Raw genomic sequence first — 25,129 nt, 5'->3', positions numbered from 1 at the left:
CCTTCGGTCTACCGGGGCGCAGTCGTTGCTGTGCCTAAGGCTCCGGACTTATTCGCCATTGCGAGGAAAACCTCTCCCAAATGCCTGCCCCTCGACCCGCGCGCCGTTTTCCCCGGGCGCCGCGGCCGCGTCCCGCGACGTCATGCTACGCGGCCCTGCGATTGGGTCGTGGGGCGTGACGTAGGGAAGAAGCCCCGACTGGGGACGATCGCGGTGCGCGGGGGAGTCGTGCTGCGAGAGGGACGAGCGCCGGTCACGAGAGGCAAGCTGCAAGGTACGTGAGCGACCAGCTATTTGTGTCCCCAACGTCCCGGCCTGGGGACGTTCACGTGCTTTGTTAGCTTGCGTAAGTGTGACTTGCTGAGTGGCTTTGCGTTCCGCCCTTGCGGTAGTCGCAGGCGCTCAGTGCGTCACATTTTGCGTGTCCGAACCGTCGCAGACCATTGTCGGTGACGGGAAGCGCTAGGTAGCGTTTGCGAACGCATTTCGGCCCGCGCGCGTAAACCATTGTTCGACGCGGCGTGTAACCCGCCTTCCTCGCCATCGGGAACCGCGGGCGCCGAGTGTACTCCGTGTGTTTGTGTGCAGTCTGGTACATGTTGGCCATTGGTGATCAATAAACGCCTTAACTGTCCTGGACGCCGTGTGTTCCTGGGAGAGCGCCCATGCGTACGGCCAGAGCCGTCCAGGTCTTTCGGCTCGGTGCTCGAACCTGCGGTGGGTCTATCGCCGTGCGCCGTCGTGCCGCGTCGTGAGGCTCCACTTCTCGGGGGCCACTTGGCGACGCCGTGCGCAGAGACGTACTGTGAGCCCACAGTATATGTGATTTAACTCAAGCTGGGGCAGTACCTTGCTTGTTCCAACGCTGGTCACAATAAGCAACATGCTGGAAGAAGAAGAAGAAGCGTATCTGTTCGGTCGCTGTTTTTGTGCGGTGCTCTGAGTTTTCTGGTTTTTGGACATTTACGGCTACCATTGACGACGATTGACCAACAAGACGTCGGGCGAAGGTTCAACGAGCCAGGCGCCTTACAGGTACGACATTTCTTTTTTGAGAACCTGGCTATTACCCTGCCGCTACGATGGTCGGAAGCCGAGAACATCGTCACGAGCCTTATGCTCGTCCAAACGTAGCAAGCCATATGAATGATGCTACGGGCCGTAATGAAAAGCCTGGGGCCTTGCAAGCGTCACAAAGCTTCATAAAGCCGGCACGTTTGGTTCTCCACAACTCGGAATCAACTTCAGGGAATTCAGGAATAATGGCTGACGGTGAATTCGAGAGCAAGAAGCCTCGCCTAGAAGACAAGTACGATGACACAACATCGAATTATGAGTTAAGTGATGAAGAATAAATGGGTGAAGACGCACCATTTACTTTGGTCACGTACAAGAAAAAGCGAGCCGAAGGCATTCCGGTTGTCTTTCGCCCAAGTGAAGGTACTACCTTTTGGCAAGTAAATCCAAACCGAGTGTCTGCCGAAATAGTTTCCGCTGCCAAAGAAAAAGTGCAGTCTTTCAGGACGAACAGAGATGGAAGTTTCAGCGTCAGCGTTGCTTCCTTAGCGTCGGCGAAACGCCTTTTGATGCTCTCAAGTGTAGGCGGCCTGGAAGTCAAGCCCTTCATCCCAGAGTCATACACGCGAAACGTTGGCAAAGTAAAGCATGTGCCTCTGCAGTATACAGACGAACAACTCCTAGACTTCTTGAAAGACGCAGGAGTTATATCGGCACGCAGACAGATAAGGTATTCCCGCCAAGAAGATGGGGCAGTATAGTCACATCCGCTTCCCACGGTAATTCTTACTTTCAGAGACGATCGCCCTATTCCAGGAAGAATTTACTTGGGTTTCACCAGTCACCCTGTCGAGGAATACCTAGGACCAGCACTTCGCTGCTATAATTGCCAGAGATTTGGGCACATGGCGAAAACCTGCCGTAGCACACGTCGATGCAAAATCTGCTCAGAGGATCATGACCACAAGGAGTGCAAGTCAGTTCTTCAACCTAAATGTGCAAACTGTGCGGGGAACCATGCCGCCTCCTTCTCAGGCTGTCCTCAGAAAAAAGCAGCGGCACAAATGCGTCGACATGAGCTCATCCATGGAAGACAACCGCGCCGCAATGAACCCGCCCCAAACCTTGAGATTGTTCATCCAGTGCCAGATCACCCACCTCAGCGGGCACCGGAACCACCACAGCCAAGAGCACCAACAAGCTATTCCTCCTCTAGAGAACAACCAACAGGGCAATCAAGAGACCAATCAAGAGGATCACAGTCAAGTTCCCAGTCTTATGCATCAGTGCTACGGAAACCCAGACGACAACAGGCAGAAAGTAATACACAAGAAAACTCCTGTACTCGCACACATTCCTCTCAGCGACCTTACTCATCTACTGCAGAAGTAACACCAGCTAATAGCGAGCATACCACAGCATCGGTGACACAACTGATTTTGCCAATGCTTTTCGCAGCTCTTAAGGGAATCCTATCTGCTCTGCCGGAAGCAAACAACCTACCAGAAGTGAAAGCCTTGTTACCTCTAGAAGCACTATTGTGTCAACAATCCGGGCCCAAACTGCGGCAGGCACTACATGAATAACCACTACAAAAATGTCTCCATATTTCAGTGGAATGCCAACAGTCTTCGAAGGAAGTGTGCTGACTTTCGTAAACTACTTGTGCAATACAACTTCCCAATACTTTGTATTCAAGAGGCGGGAATCAGTGACGACTTTCGCCTCTCAAATTATGTGATATACAAGACTTCTCGTCAAGGTGCTGTGAGCAGAGTGCTCCTGTGTGTCAGAAAGGACCTACCATCTTATCAAATTCAGTCCAGTGATTCAGACTTCCCGGAATTCATAGCATGTAAAGTATCCTTTGGCAAGCTCTGTATAACAGTGATTAATCTATATCTACAACCTTAAAACCGCATTTCAGTAGAAGCGCTAGTGGATATCTTCAAGATAGCTCATTCTAATGTATTTATATATGGCGACTTCAATGCACACAACATCATCTGGGGCAGTGATCATTGTGATGCACGGGGTAACGTTATAGAGTGCGCCATAGATAAATGCAACTTGACTGTTTTAAACGATGGGTCGCCAACATTCCTTCGTGGATATAATTACTCAAGCCGCATAGATGTTACCCTGTGTTCACATGATCTAGTGAATGGTGTGGGATGGACAACAGATATGGAAACGCGCGGAAGTGATCATTTTCCCATCCTTGTTAACCACCCTAGCATGTACTGTGATATCAGGCGTTACAGCAGACTAACCAACTGGCAAGCTTTTCGGTACCGCCTAACGGATCAAATTAATCAACATGCAACAGTGGAAAGATTTACAGAATTTTTGCAGGACAATATGAACATATGCACAAGGAAGGTCCCAATTCCAAAAGATTATGCTGCAGTTGACGGAGAATATGAACACCTAAGAGCCATCCGACGCCGATCCGAAAGAGCTTACCGACGGAGCGGAAGTTTAGAAGCATACAGAAATGCTCAGAAAATACACAATGTAATGCGCAGACGAATGGAAAATCTAGGCAAACGGCGCTGGCGCGACTTCTGCGGCACGCTGTCTCCTCACACGGCTGTCCCACGAATTTTTCTAGTAATTCGTTCTTTAAGCGGACCTGTAACACAGAGCTTCCCATTTCGTGATCTCGCTGTAGCACGGGACACGTGTGAAATAATAGTTGCAGATGAATTTTGTGAGCTTATTTCCAGACCTGCTTTCTCATCGCAATGTGCAGAGTTTGATATTTCAGTAGTGTTGGCTAAGCGCAAAATTACTGCTTGCTACTGGGCCCAACATCCTCAATTAGATCATACTTTCACATTAATAATAATATTTGGGGTTTTACGTGCCAAAACCACTTTCTGATTATGAGGCACGCCGTAGTGGAGGACTCCGGAAATTTTGACCACCTGGGGTTCTTTAACGTGCACCTAAATCTAAGCACACGGGTGTTTTCGCATTTCGCCCCCATCGAAATGCGGCCGCCGTGGCCGGGATTCGATCCCGCGACCTCGTGCTCAGCAGCCCAACACCATAGCCACTGAGCAACCACGGCGGGTGACTTTCACATTAAGCGAGCTTCAATGTGCAATTGCATCATGTCGCCAAAAGTCCGCTGCTGGGCCGGACGGCATTACGTACAATATGCTAAGAAACCTCGGACCGACAGGTACAAATGCTCTCTTAGACATCTATAATAACTTATGGATAGAGGAAACTGTACCTGACTCTTGGAAAGTCGCTCGAATCATACCAATTTTAAAACCTGGTAAGACGCCCTTGTGCCTTGAATCCTTCCGCCCTGTTAGTTTGACAAGTTGTTTATGCAAAGTAATGGAGAAAATGATTGACGCGCGACTTCAATGGTGGTGTAATGAAACGAATGTGCTGTCCAACTACTTAGTAGGTTTTAGAAAACATAGATGCACAATGGATGCAATATTAGATATAGTAACCTGTGTGGAGCACGAGCGTGCACGTGGGAACATGACTATAGCAGTATTCCTAGACATCAAGAGGGCATTTGACACTGTTAGTCACGTTCATGTTTTGCGAAGCATGTTGGAACTTGGACTGTCTGGCAGGTCCTTGCGATGGATTTCTGAATTTCTATCAGGTCGCAAAATCTTTGTTCAGACGGGTGAAGGAAAGAGTGCTGAACATGTTGTCAAACAGGGAGTACCACAGGGAAGCGTACTCAGCCCCTTCCTTTTTAACTGCGTCATGGCTGATTTACCAAGAAGGCTGCCATCACAATTCAAATTTTCACTGTATGCAGATGATGTGTGTATTTGGACATCTGGGTCTAATGCTCAACTACTTCAAATGGCATTGCAAGACGGCATAAATATAATCAACAAATTTTTGAGAGAGAGAGGAATGGTACTATCACACGCAAAGACAGCTGTATTGCCCTTCACTCGAAGGCAGTTAAAAAATTTCACTCTTAATCTGGAAGGACACCCTCTAATGATTGTCAAACAGCATCAATTTCTAGGCATAATACTTGATAGGCAGCTATCCTGGGCACCCCATATAAAGAAACTCGAAAACGAGGTCAATGCCGTAGTGTCTACTTCGCAGACTTGCAGGCACATCATGGGGCGGATCAGTATCGTCTATGCTGACTGTTTACAATGCATTAATACGACAAAAAGTTGCGTATTCCGCGCCCATCTTACACGGACTTTCCCACACTTCAGAAGGGCGACTTCAAAGACTTTTAGCTAGAGGACTACGCCTATGTCTAGGAGTTCCACGAGCGACTTCTAGTTCTCTTGTAATAGCTGAGGCTCGCCAATCACCATTTCCAGTTATGCGAACTACAGAAACATGCCGGCATTATTTCCGTCTTCAAACCCAGCATAAAAACCACCCATTGGCTCTAGACATAATGAAACGAGATAGAGGTTATGTTCATATAGAAATTCAAGAAAACCTTCACATATTGCCAAGAAATGAATTTTGGAACTCAGACATCGAATATCCTCCATGGCTGCTTACAGTTCCAAAAATCGAATTGTCAGTAGATGGGATATTCAGCAAAAGAGACATGTTCATTCGAGCTGCTCAACAACTAGCGCTGTACCAGATATATATGCGGTATTCAGGATACACACACGTCTATACAGATGGCTCCAGTACAGCAACCTCTTCAACTTCACCATTCATTATACCACACCTCAACAAACAAGAATCATTTAAGTTAACTCGTGCGACTTCGTCTACAACGGCTGAACTGTTCGCAATCCTAGGTGCGATAAAATTTATATTGTCAGTAAGAGATGCGCAAAAATGGGTAATTTTCAGTGAGTCACAGGCGGCTCTAACATCACTCTGCAACACAAAGGGGAAAACATTCAGTGACAGTATAATATATGAAACACTTAAAAACCTCACAAAGGCAAGCGAAGCGAAACATGCAATAGCATTCCAGTGGATACCAGGGCATTGTGACATTCCTGGCAACACAGCAGCCGATGAAGCAGCACGACAAGCACACCTCAAAGATGATACATCTCCGCTCCCAATATCAAAGGATGAATTGCGCTGCATTATAAGGACAACGTCTCTCAAAATGTCTAGAAACACTTGGTTTGACCAGAATTCTAAGAGATCGGACTTATACCATATTGATCCATTTATTGAATTCAAATTTTCATTGTCATTAGATAGAACTATGGAAACCCTTATTCATCGATTAAGGCTAGGCACTGCCTACACAAAGCATTTCTTACACAGAATTGGCCGTGCGGAAACCCCCGAATGTGATTGTGGATTTGTAGACGAAGATATATATCACCTCCTTCTAGATTGCCCACATCACGACACACCAAGAAGCCGACTTAAATCAGCGCTAATTAAATTAGACCGCAGACCTTTCAGTTTAAGGAAAATTTTGGGCCCTTGGCCAACAACGGCCTTGCAGAAGAGTGCTTTAAAAGCACTAAAGAGTTTTCTTGAAGACAGCGGCATTGCTGGAAGTTATTAGCGCTTTCATTGTTCTCTTCATTTCATTGTCACTGTGTATATCCGTCTGTTTGTGAATTATGTTATGTTGACTGTTCTGTTGTGACTGTATGTGATAATGCATTTACGTGATGTATGTACCACCCGCTGACTAGACAATGTGTTATTAGGCGGAAATATCTTTTGTACTTTTGAGACTTTCATCTACATAAGTGTGGAGACATATACATTGTATTTTGTATGTACCATGTGTTCCGTACTTCATAGTGTTCCTGTGGAAACGCTGCGTGATAAGTTATGGTGCTTGTGTGAAAAGACTATTTGATATGTAACCTTGAACCTTGTACGATGTGTGACGGAACCACTCAAGAGATGAGGAGTAGCCGGCGCCTTAAACTGTGCGCCAACATCTCCTTATATCATATAAAAAAAAAGCAACATGCTCGCGAAAAAAAAAAGTGATTCCATTCTCATGACCACATATGACAAGCTTATTCTACCAGACAATGAAGAATTGAATAACGACGCGAGCTAAAAACGACGCGCAGAACTAGAGAAGAACGATGGGAATGAATGGACGAGCTATGGCTCATGCACGGGCATTCCTAGCTCGTTGGTGTTTAGAACGACTGCAAGTTATGGAAGTCTCTGCCGGCGTCGTTCAGGATCCCAGAGTGCATTCTGTCAAATTAAGCATATTTCTTCGTAGCGTTTTTCTGTACTACGGCGCTTTTGTTTTATTAGGGCGAGTATCAACCTTCTTGAATACGAACAGAATAAGAAATAGTAGGTATCGAATAGAACATCGAATGTTGAATAGTCACGCACACACACACACACACACACACACATATACAGCAGGAATATTTGTATTGGTATAGTTAGGTACAATGCATGTGCTGACCAAAAAGACTGGGAACTATCAGATACAAAGGATCAAAGTTAAGCTCAAGGTCACCAATTGTCGTTAACGAAAGCGCACGAATAGCTCCTCAACAACTTTAGGGCCTGGTTGCTAGGAAGATTTCCAAGAAAACATGGTTGCCGTGTGACGAGCTCCCCAAAACGTTAAATAAATGGGTGCCGAAAAAAAAAAAGGTCAGACGTAGAAATAGAAATAAAAAAATGCGGCTGAAGGACTTGTATGCCATATCAACGTGCAAAAAGGCCAATTGCAAGTCAAACATCACAGATTGTAGCGTAAAAGAAAAAACTGCTATATGACTAGACTGCCAAAAACACTAAATGACAAACTACAAGCGAAAATCACAGGTTGTCAAGCAGGATTCCGGCGCGAAATGGAAAACAACGTTCGCACTACCATTTTGTTTCTGCATTGCTTCGAAATCATTTATCGTTGTCGCAGTTCTGACGATTTTCGATTCTTTGTTTAATAGACGCAGAACAGTAACCAAACTTTAACACGCGGCTGTTGCGTACTATTTGGTTACTTTCAGGTATTCTAAAGTACGGAAAAGTTCCTCTTCGAATACGAATACGGATAGCTAGTGTGCAACATTCGATTCACATTCGAAACTTGGAATACTCGCCCACCACTAATTTTAACACGCACGAAAATAAACTGATAAATATAGACGCCAAAATTTACCGTCGGCTGCAAAATGGCGTAGGGTTCATGAAAACGGTGAAGGTTTGCGAACTTCCGGAGCACGCTATCTGGAAGGCGGATCTGGAGTATAGGTTAACGTCCTATCCGCGCGTCGTATAGGTTAACGTCCCGCAGCAACAGGTGGTTTGGGAGAGGCGAAGTAAATGCCTTTCTTTTCTTCTTTTTCTGAAAGGACGCCTCGTGAAATATTATTTCTCGAAGTGCCCGACAAAATGCATTGGCATTCCAGTTACTATTGCGCTTTAATGCATAAAACAGTGTTTTCTTTAAAAAGTAAGTGGCACAAGAGTGCATTTTTACCGGAAGTTTGAGAGCGCATATGTCGAAAGTGGTGCCATCCTCAGAACTCGTTCCAACTGTAGTCGCCCTGCGAACTCCTACAATTTGTAGATTGAAATATGCGTCGTAAAGTAATTAAATAAAAGGGCAATTAGTGTAATTACAGTAATTATTTAGTTAGCTCAAGGAGTGGAATTATGCAGTATACCACAGGCATTTAAAAAAAAATTTGATGCAGCTAAAAAGACAAAAAGAAACTTGCTCATGTGCGGGATCACTTACGCAGGCCAGCTTTGCCGCACGTCTGCCCGAACGTGCAGCCAGTAGACGAAGGGTCCGGCTACCAGGTTACCCCCTAGCAGGAGCAACGCCCGCAGCGTGGACGTGGCATCCATGACAGCACGAGCGCTGGAACCGAGACCATCACGAGGTTAGCGATTGACGACGGATCGATTGCATCGTCCCCAGATTCGGTCGTGTTTTGATTACGCCCTGTATGCGGGATCGTCCCAGTTCATACCTTTGCAGTGTATCTTATATTGGCCCGGTTTACACGGCGAGAAAGCGACCGAGCAGACACGAGAAACCTCGCGGACGAAGGAAAAGAAACCTTCGCTTTAATGGATGAATTGTGCGACCTAAGTTGGCATATTTGTTGTGATGAGGATATTTATGTACAATCTTATGCAGATGTGCCCGTTGCCGGCACATCTGGAGGACACCTAGAGATATGCAAGCTGATTCTTGAGGTCGCGGCTGCTCCGTCAATTTACTGATCTACGATCTATAATGTAGAAGAGTGCGTAGGCTATAGCTCACACCAAACCTCTCGCCCTCACCACATGTCTCGGCCAATCAGCCGGTATTAGTTTAAGAAACGCAATTGCTAACAAACGACCACGAAAAGTGGCTAAAGTGACCAAAAAGCAATCCTTTAAAAGTGAAGGCACAGACATACGGGAGCTTGTACGAAAACTTGAACACAGCTATCGGAGATAATCACTGTTCAAGCTGTTTTTTTTATTGTCTAGTAGTATGTTACGAACGTGGTGAAAGCCATTTTTTTGTTTCGTTTTAACACCACGGTTCAGTACCAAACGCTGCATTTCCACTTACGTGGAAGAAGTAAGCACCTCCTCCTCATGTTTGCTATGGTGAAGAACTGCATTTTATTGCCTATAAACACAAACATGAAGAAGGAACTATTCGTAGTACATTGCCATACTGCTGCAGCCTTCTGTAGTTCCACGCCCTCTCGAGGATTTCAAAACACACTTCAAGGTTGCTTTCCGTAGTCTCTGACAACACAGAGGTCTAGACCAACGTTTTCTCGAAAGTTGATAACAAGAATATGAGTAAACTACTTCCGTGCAGTTTCACAAGCAGGGGCCTTCACAACCACAATGAATACATTTAGTTTTCGCTGCTGCACTAATACTTAACTTACGCTAATCTTTATACTACTACCCTTTACAACAATTCATATATATTCAAAATATGTTTAATCGCTTAGCCACGGCAATGAATTCCCATTGCAAGGGTGTGGACAGGACGTTTACTTCGAATAAAACTTTCCATATATATATATATATATATATATATATATATATATATATATATATATATATATATATATATATATATATATATATATATATATACACTTTTGCGTGTTATAAATCAAATCACCCCAGAAAAGGTTTTGCCAATCAGTGACAAGGCGGCTCAGCAATATTGATCGCAACAGGAAGACGAGAGAAGATAACGAATAAGCAGGAAAGTGAGTATAAACAACGCGCAGATGCTCGAGAATCTTTTGACGTGTGTCTAGTAAAATGACGAAGTGGGTAATTAACTAAGAAACATTCAAGGAGCAATTTGATTGCCTTCGAAAATTCCTGCGAGTAATTAAAGGCGCACCCCGCTAACGCTTTTCTTGTCGTATATCTACTATGAGGGCGTAAAGAAAAAAACAAAACGTTAATCTGCAGTTTTACGTGCGGTAATCACGGTATGATTATGAGGCACACCGTAGTGGGGGACTCCGGATTAAATTGACCATCTAGGGTCCTCTAAAGCACAGCTTAATCTAAGTAGACGAGGACTTTTTAATCGAAATGCAGCCGCTTCAGTCACGATAGATAATCGATGGCCATTCATGATAGTCACACGATAGCCATTGGGCGAGTTTTCGTTGGTCTGTAAATATATTGTCGCTTTAAATTTTCGAGCCTATATTTATTTCGCAACGTGCCGCGGAACGTTGCGAAATAAACCGAGGTCAATATGTTGGTCAGAAAACATTAGGAACGTAACTCACCCCACTGCACGAAGAATGTAAAGCTCGATGCTCAAGAGCGGGTAACGCGTGAAGGATACGGTGCTGCCTCGGCTGCCATGAAAAGTAGGACACACGGTCAGGCTAGCTATCTCTTCCTTCGCCCAGACACTTTTGCCGCACTTATCAGCACTCGACCTAAGACGTTGTTCTGCTAAGGTCAGCAAGGAACTGATTTCGATATGCTACGGCACTTTGTACCTCGATATCAAAGCCGGCTTATCGAGGAACATGCAACCTTGGGGCATTGACGATCGAGTTTTACGGACTGCAGGTTTATGTATTCTTGGCACCGATATGAGCAACTCTGGTCACTGATATATCAGCGACAGCTTCAAGTTGCGATGGTTACGGCATGCACGCGTACTACGAAGCTTCCCGGAAGAAGCTACTGTCAGGTATTTACGACTTGGGCTGAGTGAAGAAACGCGCCATGCTATCCTTGGATCTGAATATGTAAGATTTTTTTTCAGCTATGGTAATTGACATTTTCATTGCAAGAAAACTTTGCATAATACGTACAGCGGAAGGCAGTTATAGTAAACTATTTCAGATGGAGTGAATATTTAACAAATCTGAAGCTTATCTATAAACGTGCGCAATTTCTCTAAACATTTGCTTCATGCATCAAAGTTAATTAACTACTGAAAGAAGGGTATATAGGGCACTAACGACATGAAGGTTAAGCGTCATTCAATTGACATCAACTCCGATCACTATATTCGAATCCGTGTGAAACAAAAAAATACTCTCATTTGGCGAACACTCGACCAAATCGGATTAGATTTGTTTCGTTAAAAAGACTGTGTGGTGTGCATTTGACATGGCTCCTCAAAAGGACACAATCAGCTTGTCGTACCTGTGGCCTCGAAGAAGGAGGTTACTCTCTAGTAAAGAGATCAGGAAAACTTGCCTAGACGACGTAAGAGCTTGTCGTAAAATGTTCATTGACTGGCTCATTTTGTTTGCTTTCAACTCTCTTACGCGTGCACTTTACAAAACTCTTCTTTGCAGCGTTACAAACACCGTTTCGATTTCAAAAAATTTCGAACATTTTGCAATTTTCACTGCATTCCTTTAAAGAAAGAATATAATAAAGTGGAAGTTCTGCTTCTACCGGTGGGTAATATTGTGTTGTGTTTTGTACACACAGATTTTACCATGATTAACGCCACGCGATATTGCAATGTAAGAATTTCTGCGATCTACACAAATGGTAATGCAGATACATCAGCGTTAAATAGCAACAAGCTGGATTCTCGCCTATACCCACAGCAGTGGCTCAACGGCTCTGCCGTTCTCTGAGCCCGGATTCACGCGTTCGAGGCCGCGCTGCGTCTACTGCGTATACTGCGGAATGCAAAGGTGGTTCTTGTATACGTAGACTCAGGCGCACGTTAAAGAACGCTAGTTGGTCAAAGTTATTGAGATGAGGTTACGACATCGCCCGTAGCCCACCCTAGTCTCCCGTGAAATTTCGGTATGTTAAGCCTAATAACTAAATTACTGTTATTTTTTTTTACAGCTTACGCCCACGCAGTGAGGAACAAAGCTTGCAAGCCTCGAACATAAGCTATACATCAGGGACGCGGAGTGTGAGCCGAAGAAATTAAGGACGAAATGCCGCCACGCATCATTTAGCGCGCGCAGCTAATGCCACAAACTTGTATGTTAACTCGGCGTTCTCTCCGAGGGACTGCCTTTCTCGCAGATAAGAGCATTGCCTAGATTCATTTTTATTGGCTACAGTGAACTCGAGGTATTCAGGTGCTTATTACACAATCTTAGTTTATGTCCTGTAAAAAAATTAACATAGGAATTAAATGAAAACCCGCAAGCACGCCTCAATTCTCCCATACTCCTGAGTACTTACAACGAGAGAAGTGAGGCTACAAAACTGCTTTTACATCTTCCGTCGCTCGGGTCGAGGGTGTACCGTCACCAGGACCCGTATTGACAAGAGCTCTTTTACGTGATTGCTGTCGTATCACGCCGATCACTTACAGGTGTGCGAACAATGGCCAATGAGGAGAGGCTCTTATGTAAGGCAGACTTCGCGAGTACCGGGTGCTGAACACAATAAAAGGCGCTCGAAGCATTTCCGCAGCCTGTGTGGGAACGGACACCCTGCGATCTGGAAGACAAGGGCTACGCTATAACAGAGATAAAGCAATCGGACTATCGACAGTCCACAGACCAGCCCGATAACTGTGTCAGCTCAAGAAAACAAAGGTCACAAGCCTGCTCTCCACTTCCTCTTCATAAAGAGTTCGTGCAAAATTTGGCTATTCCGGCATGCTGCGCGGCAAACCGTGGGAGTCGGAAAGCTTTCGACACTTACATTTGCACTCGTCAAAGTTTTATATATGTGAATTTGTAGCCTAGGTAAAGCCTATGTATGGTTAAAAACGAAAACTGAACGAAAATAAAATGCTTCTGCGTGAGCAACGCGTAAGTCATACGCAAGAGGAACAATAGAAGTCAGAAGTGGTGCTCCGAGATAAGGCTGTTGTAAGAAAACCTGGAGACGCACAACGGGCGAGGCTTTGAAGATCCCCTTTCGGCCGGAACAATGCGGGAATTGTGGAACGGGAACAATAAAGTTCTCCGTCGTTGCCTCTTGAGTCGACGTGGCGGCGCAAGCTGACCGTAACTTCGTATTCCGCCTTGCCGAATAATGCAGAGGCTCCTTGCTCCCTTCTTGTGTTCACCTGTATGCAGGGTGGATAGGAGAGTGAGATGATGAGCTGGTCGGTGCAGTAGATAGTGTGGCTTCAATAGAGTGCAGTTTAGTTGTAGTTCGTTACACATTTCTGCTACTAGTGAGATAGATAGATAGATAGATAGATAGATAGATAGATAGATAGATAGATAGATAGATAGATAGATAGATAGATAGATAGATAGATAGATAGATAGATAGATAGATAGATAGATAGATGCATACATACATACATACATACATACATACATACATACATACATACATACATACATAGAGAGAGAGAGAGAGAGAGCATGTTTATTGTCACATTGGGGTAACGGTGAACAAAAAACAGTTCCGAGACATTTACACCTGGAAGTCGCAAAGCGAGAGAGGGAAAGAGCTAAACGGACCTTTATTTGCTAATTAAAGAGACATAGCAATCTTCTATCTTGGCCCCCAGGTTGCCGGCTTCCTCATTCCAGGAAATCGTGAGCTCTCGCTGCCACTCTGGCCCGATCTACAAGCCTTCGCTGGTCATCCAGGCCTGGACAAGACAGCATGACCTCCCACAGTTCTTCGATCCTTCGCCTATCCTGTCTTCTCTTCTTTGGCTCTTGCTTCATTTTCCGCCTTGGTTGTTATGGGATTGCCGCACGCACACATACACACAGGATACATGCAGGATACACACACATGAATGATACAATTTCAAGGGATACAGTAAATTCCGCAACAGTCTCTTTCTATTTCTAGGTAGAGAGAGACAAACACGCAAGAAAGAATGAAAAGACAGAAAAAGAGCGAGGGGTAAAGAAGAAATGAGAAAGCCTAAGGGAGAGAGCCTAGGGTAAAAAAGAATCTCTTTGGCACTAGAAAGGCCCCCTAGCAATTTTTATAGCAATGTTGAAAACAACAAATAAAATCATACGGTTTTGACAGGCATGAGCACAGGCGACACTATATGTACAGATATTTATTTATTCATTTAATTCTTATTTATTTATTTGTTTAACACGTGCTTATTCAGAAATAACAGCCCTTGTTTTCATATTGCAAGTGACGCCGCGCTGACTCATTTATCTTTGGCTCTTTCATACAGTGCACGTCTACAATTTAGTTTTATATTTAGGTTTTTGCATTTTTCAAAAACCTGATGCTACTAAACACTGGAGTGCATGCGCATTTATTCTACCGTAGCCTCCAACCATGAAATCCAAGATCTCACCATGTCCTTACGCTGTACAAAGTACGTCGTTACGTGTTTTATGCTCCAGGTGGCGTAGGCGTTCTTTCAATCGCAACCATGCGCGCCCGGCCGCAGTACCAGTCGTACGCGGACGTTTGAGAGTTACGTCGATCGAGCGTTCTCTCACTCGTTCTCTCACTCACGCGTTTACGTGGGGGTGCTTCCTCGTTCTCATTGCGCTGATGTGTCGTGTGTTGTTCTCGAGATAGTGTTACGTGTTCTAAAACACAACACATGGCGTTGGGAAGGTTCATCTCGCAACCGTGCCGTATAAAACAGGGTGCTTAGAGGTATACGTGTCAGTCTGCTTTTGATGGCCACCTAGCGAGTGTCAACAGTGGAAGAGAAGCACGCACAAGGCGAAACGTTAAAACATTTCCTCGCATGCGTTGTGTGACGGAAGCTTCGAAAGAACGCTAGATTCCCGCAATTCGTGGGATCTCAGTTAACTTTACAATACTTAAAAAACGAAAACTACAGTTAATAAAGAAATGAGCAGTAGAAGCAACTGGGCATTGACAGCCATTCTATGCATATCAATATTGTAAGGTAAAAAAAAAGTAACTATTCATAATATTCTTACATGGAATTGTTCAGAGACATGCACCCAACCAGAGCTCTTGCGTCAAAATAAAGTTCAGGAATGGAATAGGGTGCTTAGTTTGGCGGTTACCATCAGCATTAACACGGTGATCATTACAGAGGTACTTTCCCTTACGGCTTAGGACAATCAGCTGCTCGACACAGGGAGGTGCTGTGGATCGTTGTTGTAGTGAATACCGACGAGAATAAGTAAGGAACAACCTAAGTGTTGCGAAAAGCCTGCATTTTATTGTGCATTAATATTTATTTTGTTTTGAATGGGGTGCCAAACGCTTGCACGTAAGCTGGCTGAGGTTTGTTGGTAGGCTTCAAAGACCTCATCCCGGCCACGGCGGCCGCATTTCGATGGGGGCGAAATGCGAAAACACCCGTGTACTTAGACTTAGGTGCACGTTAAAGAACCCCAGGTGGTCAAAATTTCCGGAGTCCCCCACTTCGGCGTGCCTCATAATCAGAAAGTGGTTTTGGCACGTAAAACCCCATAATTTAATTTTTTTTCAAAGACCTCAATGACAAACCATAGGATAAACTTATCCTATGGTTTAGACGCACGCGAAGCAAACTAACCTATTGAGGGCTGACTTATCATTGAGTATTTAATGGAAACGAATTGAAGAAAAGCGCGTCGATTGCACCATAAATTTCAAATTTCATTAATAATATTCAGTTAGCATATAAAGACACACTGGCGAAATACACATATCTTAGGTGCATTAGGGAGAAGGGTGCACTCTATCTAGCAATAACTATTTTATTTCATGGTTATCGCGTTAGATTAGTTCAAATGTCCTTTTATTCCTTAGTCATCATTATACGTATCAATGAAACCGCTGTGCAAATTGGCGGTTGTACATGTAATTTGACTGACAGGTGACGAGGTTTTTTTATCCGTCGATACAACCAGTTTCAACGCAAGTGATGACCTAGACGTATTTTGCGTGACACGTCTTCACAGAATTGTCGTTTTAATGTGTTCATTGATTTACCTTCCGCTATCGGTCGCACGGCTTCCGAATTAGCGTAAAGGCATTTGCTTTGTTTCCCTTACACTGGTGAGCTCAGCAGCTGGCTAAAGGTCCAGAGGTCCAACAGGCTTCCATCAACTATTCGTTCACTGAAAACTGAGAGGCGCCTGACAGCTTAGTGATGCCGAAGCGTCAAAGCGGTCATTACAAACATTCGCCCCTCCTGCCTACGTACACTAGAAAGCTTAGAAGCTCAGGCACTTTTGTGTACCTACCCTCGCTACGATGTCCAACGCCTCTCTCTGCGGGCAACTTTACGCAGACTGGACTCGAGACCTTTCACCGAGTCAAAGATACTCGGACCGTGGCCACACCCGTCCCTGGCTCGAAAATCGATTCGTGCACTAGTGCAGTACTCGAAGTGCACGGGCTTAACAGACCGTTTATAGTGTCCTTGTGTATGGTGTCCCTCCTACACGTACTCAGTGTTTACTCTCTCCCTTTCTTCCACTTTCTATTCCCCTTTCCCCCACCCCCAGTGTAGGGTAGCAAACCGGATGCTGTTCTGGTTGACCTCCCTGCCTTTCCTACCCTTGTTTTCTCTCTCTCTCTCTCTCAGGCACTGAGAACCTGTCTTGGTCTGCCACGCTGCACCTCGACAAAGGGCGTGATTGCGGAAGCACGTGCACCTCCTATACACGCTTATCTCCCATGCGAAACCTTTGAGGGTATATCTTCGACTATTGACCGGCCATGAACGTCACCCTCTGTCGGCCATTTGCATTCTACGTACAGACAGCACTTTCTCGGGATATCTTTCGCGTCAAGAGAGCGTTCTTCCCTCAGGCTCTACTACGGGAAAAGCTGCTGACATACCAGCGTGGACTTTGTCAAGACCTGTGGTAAATCTATCCAATTCCGGAGTCAGGAAAAAATTGCGTATACCTTCATGTGGACTTAAAGAACTTACTTTAACCCATATATCGGAAGAATATGCCGCTTCCATACATATATTTACTGACGCGTCGGTGTCAACCACCACTTCAACCTTCATTCTTACATGAAAAACACAACGACCGCACTCACGTTTACACGGACGGTTCTGTCTCCTGTAACAGTTCAGCTGGAGCAGTGGTACTTCCCGCTCAATCTGTCACTATCAAATTCAAGACGTCTCACGTTACATCATCGACGGCTGCAGAACTCGCAGCTATTCGTGCTGCTCTGGAATTTATAGGTCCCAATTCACCACATTCCTGGTCCATCTTTTGTGATTCAAAGGCTGTCCCCTTTCAACCACGGACCAAATGTACAATTAGTCGCAGACATCCGACTACTCCACCATTACGCAATCGACAAGGGACACAACATCATCTACCAGTGGATACCGGGTCACTGCGGAATTACGGGAAATGACAGTGCGGATGACGCTGCCCGGTCGGCCCATGATGGTGCCCAGATTGTGCCCATACCACTGTCAAGAACAGATGCAGCCACAAGTCTTCGCTCCCTCGCATGCGAGCTTACGCTAACTCTGTGGAACACCAGCGAATTCACGAACACACGTCTTCACAGATTGGATCCAAGTTTGCAACTCCGTCTTCCACCAGGGTTGCCCCGAGCGGAAGCAACACTTCTGTGCCGCCTATGGCTCGGCGTGGCATTCACGAACTCCTATTCCTTCCGCATTGGAATGGCAGACAGCCCTGCTTGCGACACCTGCGGCTGCGAAGAGACGATCGCGCACCTCCTCTGTGACTGTCCACGTTACAATGTGCAAAGAAAAGTGCTCGTGGCCGTGCTCGAAAAACTGGACAATCGCCCCTTCACAGCAGAGAAAGTTCTAGGACACTGGTCCAGACGGGTTTCGGCACTCAAGGCCTTAAGGGCTTTGCTCAAGTTCTTAAGGACATGTGAATTGTGCGAACGGCTTTGACTATTGTTGCGCGTAACATCGCGTTACTATGTGCATTTTTTTTTCTTTTTTTTTCTTTTTTTCTTCTCTCTTCCTTCTCCTTTTATTCCCTTTACCCCTTTCCCCAGCAAAGGGTAGCCAGCTGGTATTTACACTGGCTAACCTCCCTGTCTTTCCTTCCCTTTTGTCTCTCTCTCTCTCTCTCAACCTCGGCATTCGTAATACCGAATATGAAGATCAGTAAGCGCTTCCATCTCGACCACCAAACTACCTCAACGGCCGCAGAGATTGTTGCCATTCGGGAGGCAATGCGGTATATATCGATGGAGCCGCTTCTGACTAGGACTATATTTTGCGATTCCAAGAAGCACTTCAAGTGATCGATTCTGCCCTTAGACGAGGACCTTACTATGTCCTTGCTCAGGAGATGATCGAATCACACGATGTCGCCCTAAGAGCTGGTCCTTGCATAAGATTTCAGTGGATTCCGGGACACTGTGGCTTACATGGAATTGAGCTCGCCGACGCGGAGGCAAAGATGGCCCACATTAATGCCACGCCCAGTGTCCATACCATTTTGCCGGCCAGACACTAATGCCCTAGTGTACAGACTTCTGCGCGTTAATACCGCAGTATATTGGACCTCGCCAGGTCATCGTCATCGCCGCCTTCCCGAACTCGACCCAGACATGAAAATACGCAAATACCACCGAACATGAAAAGGTGCAATGCAAGCTTGATGCACAGAATACGATTAGGTGTGACCTTCACGCGGCGCTGCCTACATCTCATCAGCCGGGCGGACATACGTTAAAGTGGGGCAAAAAAATGAATAAATAAAGCTGTAATAAATGAGATAAATAATAAAAAATAATCAACAAGAGGCCTCTCCCGTGTCACTAAGTATAACGGGATAGAAGTGGGGCAAAAAATGAATAAATATAACTGTAGAAAATGAGATAAATAATAAAAAATAATAAACAAGAGGCCTCTCCCTTGTCAATAAGTATAACAGGATAGTAAGAGAAGAAAAAAAATATCAGAATGAAGGAAAAGATAGAGCGAAGAAAAAAAAAGCGAGGGACTGTCCGAATTGGGAGGAATGCGGTATTCCTGAGACGATAGAACGCCTCTTGTGCATCTGCCCGCGATTTGATGTACAGAGAAAATAGCTGACAGACATCTTGTCAAAATTTGCCGTTGGACCAATAAATGAAAAGCTTATATTGGGACCTTCGCCTGATACTTGTCACCAGCCTGATAGTCTGGAGGCTCTCAACAAATTTTTGTATGAGAACGAACTGGACAAGAGACATTGAAGAGTCATGGAGCGCGCAAGATTCTCACCACCCTCTTCATCCTTATAATCAACGTCTTCTCTATTCTTTCTACACCCTTTCCCTTTCCCCCATCGTCGAGTAGAAGGCCAGAGCATTGATTCAGGCCGACCTCTCAGCTTTTCTATCCCAATAAATACCCCTCTCTCTGGACGTCAAACCCCGCATTGTATTGTAACCGAACACTTTTGGCATTGTGCACTGGAAGTATAGCACTGCTTTGTGTATATTTATCACATGCAGGATAGCAGGGAAAACAGCGTTAATGATCTGTGTTGATTTTGTGTTGACACATACATATCGCGAAAGCAAACGCACTGTACAGAGTGACGATAACTAAATCACAGCATTCCAATATTGAAAGTGCGGATTGTAAATTCAACAAAACGCACACGGGGACATAACATCCTACTGATCGAAGAATTTTATTTTGAAGCATTGAATTACCATAAATCTTCATGTTCGCCTTCATTTAGGACAATTGCAATTATTTCATTGCCTAAAAAAAGTGACTTGATGCTAAGGGGTACGTAGGCAGAAAATTACTGTATTAGAAGACATTTGACCTTAGAGACATGTGCTGAGAAATGAGCAGAAATATTGCAGGCAAAAGAAAAACAAAGGAAAAAGAAAAGCGCGACACACGCGCATATTCTTCGCACAAGCAAATTTTTCTTCTTCTCATGACTTGCTCCGCGCCGTCGACGTAATGATGCGAGGCTAGCTGTGCCTTCGCAATGTTTGAACAGTGAAAATAATTGCTCGAGTTTGATCCAGATTGGAGGGTGCAGGTGTCCTTCGACACCAAGCACTTGTGGCAAACCATCGCTGTAAAGTTTACACGCAGTTTGACGCGTGCACAAGATCATGCATCCGCAGTGCAGCGAAAGGAAGGACAGCTCTATAGTGTACCCTTGGCTGTTGTAAATTATTGCTGTAGGTGGCGTCCGCGACTTGATTCCGCAGCGCATCCACCCGGCTTTGTGGTTGTCTGTACGCTTAACATGAAGCCAGCACTTCGTGGTATTTATCATTGCGTATGTCTACCTAAAACAGACTGAGTTTAGGAGTGAATGCACTTCATACCCCAGCCTGGCTTTTATGTGCCGATTACGGAACCGTATGTCCACAGTGTACTGGATGTTTTATTTGCCAGAACGTTTATGCGATGATTCGTGACGATATCATAAAGATGCCTGGGCTGCTGGATGATTTCAGACGTTTTACGAAGAATGAAAACAATACTTCGTGCGCTAGTTTTCAGGGCATCACACTTTCTAATACATTCCCGTCCAAGCACCGCTGCTTGATTCCGGAATGTGCAAAAATAAGTAAAAAAAGGAGGGCAACGGTGAAGCAGTGAGTGTAAACTGTAGACAATAAATAGCACGAACAGTTACTAAATCTATGCGCGTGGAAACGTCACAGTCGGTTATACAACGTGCGCAGGCTGGGACAAAACAATACTGGTTCTGCGAGCGCGTGCCAAACTGCATTCTCGCGCCTCTTAATGTAGCAATAGCGTGCTGCAGAATCATGATGATTGCAGAAGATTACGGCAGGAGTACGGTAACTACGAGATTTCGGCCGCTGTGACCGTGCGACAATGCACCGTACGCTCCGCCGGCCGAATAGGACAGCGCTCTCCTAGCGGAATATTCTGCAATCATCGCGATTCCGATAGCACACTGGTGAGAAATGGACCTAGGGAACGTGACCTAGGGGCAAGCACATGAGCATGAAAGGTCGCTCATGCATGCACAATTCCTTGTCTCCACACAGGGCGCTTGCTACGTTAAAGGACGCGAGAATGAAGTTTCGCCCGCACTCGCAGAACCTGTATTATTTTGTCCCCGCCGGTACAATTAGGACTGAGAGAAGCAGAAATTGCTGTCGATCCTTTGCTTGTTTTTTTTCATTTTGCAGGTTCATACTGGTGGCACGCGTTAACAATATTCGTATTTGCCTCAGCAGAACGAACTGTTCCCGTTGAACGAGTTATGAGTGGAGATAGACTTGCAATCTGTCAATGTAAAGAGAGGTGCCTTTGACGACATTTCCGCGTTGCGTGATGACAGACGTAGTTTTTATTATACAAAATACAGAAACGGACAATAATGGCGATCACGGGAGAAACACACAATGGAGCGGCTTTAAAATGCGAAATTGAAGTCAATTTTGATGGGAAACGTAGCGCACACAACGTACAGCAACAGCACTTTGTGGAGTCTTTACACTCCGTTTTATAATCCACAGTGCTTAAAACTGACATTTTTTTTTCGGACGTGATTAAAGCATCCAAGGATGCACCACTGTTAATGACACGCGGAATGTAAAGCGTACAAACGCGACACAAAATCACCCGTACAAAATAGTCCACATAACATTCATTAAGCGCGAGTGCATTGGTCCCTTTTAAGTTCAGCTGCACCACGATGGGCACGTTGTATCACATTATACCAGTTGTTCGATAGCAGTTATTTCATTTCACACAGATCTATTTCGACAACTGGTCCTTGCCTGCAGAATAATTTCATGCATGTCTCTAAAACAACGTTAACACACACACACACGCACACACATAAAAAAGGAGCAAATCGTCTTTCACTCAATCGTGAGGTAAAACCAGGACTAGCGTCAACATGATACAAAAACCGAGCAGCACGGCCAGCAGCTGCAGCATGCCACTCAACTGGCTATTCTTGTCCCTCTGCAGGACCTCGAAGAACGTCACATACAAGAGGGTGCCCGTTGCTACACCATTGAGACCGGCAACCACGGGAGAGTCCTCGAGTTTGTTCTTGGTCACGGCTCCAATGAGCGCGCCGAGCGGCGACATGACCGAGAAGATCGCAATGTAGATGAGGATGGTTCGCGCCTTCATGCGACTCGCGGTCATGTCGAAGCCCACGACGAACGCGATGACAAACTTGTGGATGGAGATGGCGAGGAACATGATCCAGGTGGCCTGGTCCGTAGACTGCAGGCCCAGCGAGAGGCCCTCGAAGATCGAGTGAAACGAGAGGGCCACCACGATCAGAACGCTGCCGAGAGAGATGCGCGGTGTGCCCAGTTCGCCGTCGGCCACCGCGTCCGCAGGAAAGGCCTGTTTGTCCTCCACGCCGTTCTCTTGCGTCGGAGGAGGCGGCGGTGGTGGTTGCTCCGCATCGTGGCTAAATTGTAACGAGACAAAAAGGAAGAACGAGGACTACAGTTTGCCCCCAGAGACTGGAGCACGAACTTTACACTGACACTGATTTACCGGACACCGCAGTTATTTCCCTTTAAATATAATGAGATGTTGTATTTTCCGTCAAAAAACGTGCCGACCAATATTCGACACAATATTCTCGACGAATACAGCGCGAGCTATGGTTTACATGATTTAGCAATAGGATGAATCAGAGAAGGCAGCTAAAAACAAGGCTACCTGGCAATCTCAAAGGTACACTCGCCCACAAAATATTGCGGGGCGCGCAAGCGCGTGGCTAGAAAGTGTTCCGGTATATGCTCCCGCAAGGAGCAGAGTTGCGCATAACTTTTCCGGCGCCGCTCGCACCGCTGTTCGCCGAGCGCTATCACGTGGCGCAAAATGACGTCAAATGTTCAACTGCGCCACTACGAAGCCAACTTTACAGGCACGATGCCCACTCGTCGTTTCCGTCAGTGCCATCGACAGTGGCGTAGCAAAAGGGGCGGGGGGGTGGGGTTGCCGTGGGCCCCGGGTGCACGGGGCCATTAGGGGGGGGGGGGTGTTGTCATATACGTCTGAAGACACCCGAAAATTGTCGATATCCTCGCCTTCCTCGACTACACCAAGGGGGGCGGGGTGACAGAAGAGCTATTGGCCCCGGATGCCAGACGACCTAGCTACGCCACTGCCAATCGATATCGCAATCAGTGGACCGTCGAGCGTGCGTTGCATTCATTGGCTCCGGGCTGTAGGTACGGTATTCGACGGTATTACGTCAAGGACCTTGGTGAAGTAATACGAAACACATCATATTGACACCTGTATTCCAGTGCGGAGGCGCGCAGCGCACCAAACCGCACAAACCGCACGGAAGCTGGCAAAGTTTTTTCACGCGGTGCCGCGCGGACGGACAGACGTGCGCCGGCGACTGGTATGGCTACTGCGTATCAGCCGATACCGGCCGGCTCCGAAAGGGACCAGGATAACCGAGATGCGTACGCCTTGTGCACGGAAATGAGTTTGTCTTGTTTACAGTAAAGCAACCTTTATCTCGAGTAACGCCCCCGCGAACGCTGACATGCGTACGGGTGACATGAAAGGTTGTTCACTTGTACGCTTTTTGGCGTATATGTGAAGCGCGACACAGACGCGGGACAAAGAATGAACGACACGTCTGTGTCGCGCTGCACATATACGCCACGAATGTTAACTTACCAACTAGACCAATCCGCTGTGTTGCCTATATACGATTGTTTTGACTATGCGGCTCTAAAACAGTTTTCAGAACAGAGTAAATACTCAAAATTGTGGGGTTTTACGTGCCAAAACCACTTTCTGATTATGAGGCACGCCGTAGTGGAGGACTCCGGAAATTTCGACCACCTGGGGTTCTTTAACGTGCACCTAAATCTAAATACACGGGTATTTTCGCATTTCGCCTCCATCCAAATGCGGCCGCCATGGCCAGGATTCGATCCCGCGACCTCGTGCTGAGCAGCCCAACACCATAGCCACTGAGCAACCACGGCGGGTAACAGAGTAAATACTAGCGGATTCAATTTGCACGCTGCACCTTGGTTTTTCTGTCCTCTGTTGCTTTTAAATTTTTTGTCGGCGTTCTGATTTTTTAAGTAACGTTGATTGATGTGATAGTCTTCATTGTTTTGTAGTAAGCGACAACCTCCGGCTTATGAGGCAGCTGTGATAGCTTCAGCATTTACCGCTTGCAATATCTTCCTTCTTTGATCGGCCTTAGTTGACGTAAGCATTGTGAAATTATGCCTGTATGCTTAATAATCCCTGTGTTATAGTAAATTGACGCGAATAGTTTGAAAAGATCAAGAAAATGTGTTATACTATAGTAATTACTTTGCAAGTTTGGCATGTTTACGTGATTAGTGCAATACAAATAGCCGGTTGTTATTCTTATTAGCTTGTTTCCTTTCCAGTTACATTGACTTCTGCCCCCAAGGCTTCAAGCTCCAGCACTCTTGCCCTTCTGCCCGCAGCCGTTGGTCATCCATTCTCTTGCGAGAAATAAATTTCATCTAGACGCTCGTCCATCTTGAATCGTTTTCCACTTCAAGATTTGTTGCTACGAAGCAGCTGGTTAGTATGTGGTATGAATGTAACCGTAATAGTAAGCTTTGTATAAAATGTGCGCATGTGAACATTTGAAATGCGTTTAAATCTGCTTGTCGGCAGCGCATATACCGAAAACGTGCAGCTGCTGTGAAAGGAGGTTAGCGATAAATAACTGTTAACGGTCCCTGGCCTAACTGCAGGCACGATAGTTCTCTTGGCAACGATCATTAATCGGCTGGTTTCGGCAGCCAAAATACGCTCACATAATTGTTCACCTTACGTGTGCGAAGTTTTCTTTCAAAGGCCCTTTAAAATATTTCTTAC

The 25,129-nt window shown here is 45.7% G+C and overlaps 2 protein-coding genes and 1 long non-coding RNA gene across 6 annotated transcripts in view; 1 reads left to right on the top strand and 2 right to left on the bottom strand.

The window, feature by feature from the left end:
* The window catches only part of LOC135920900 (uncharacterized), a 33,049-nt gene that overhangs the window by 3,101 nt on the left and 4,819 nt on the right, over positions 1-25,129 (bottom strand). Inside the window, exons 2-3 of the mRNA XM_065455201.1 lie at positions 13,288-13,465; positions 8,699-8,824 (exon numbers count right to left, since the gene is read on the bottom strand). Of these exons, the coding sequence (XP_065311273.1) occupies positions 8,699-8,824; positions 13,288-13,465 (304 nt within the window). The remainder of the gene's footprint in view (positions 1-8,698; positions 8,825-13,287; positions 13,466-25,129) is intronic.
* On the top strand, positions 1-25,129 carry LOC135921178 (uncharacterized). Of its 2 annotated transcripts, none has more exons than XR_011511344.1 (3): positions 1-1,035; positions 8,703-8,846; positions 24,670-25,129. It is a non-coding gene; the product is annotated as an uncharacterized lncRNA (long non-coding RNA). The 2 variants fall into 2 exon arrangements; XR_010570490.2 differs by lacking the exon at positions 24,670-25,129 and adding an exon at positions 13,922-14,412.
* LOC135920981 (zinc transporter ZIP1-like) overlaps positions 21,597-25,129 on the bottom strand; it is a 33,546-nt gene continuing 30,013 nt past the window's right edge. For all 3 annotated transcript variants that reach the window (XM_065455431.1, XM_065455374.1, XM_065455294.2), the window contains exon 3: positions 21,597-22,700. In XM_065455431.1, the coding sequence (XP_065311503.1) occupies positions 22,136-22,700 (565 nt within the window). In that variant the 3' untranslated portion in view covers positions 21,597-22,135. The remainder of the gene's footprint in view (positions 22,701-25,129) is intronic.

Source organism: Dermacentor albipictus, chromosome 1, assembly GCF_038994185.2.
Source record: "Dermacentor albipictus isolate Rhodes 1998 colony chromosome 1, USDA_Dalb.pri_finalv2, whole genome shotgun sequence".
In the NCBI taxonomy this organism is placed as follows: Eukaryota; Metazoa; Arthropoda; class Arachnida; order Ixodida; family Ixodidae; genus Dermacentor; species Dermacentor albipictus.
The sequence above is the reverse complement of the archived record's forward strand: the minus strand, read 5'-3'. Positions and strand labels throughout refer to the sequence as shown.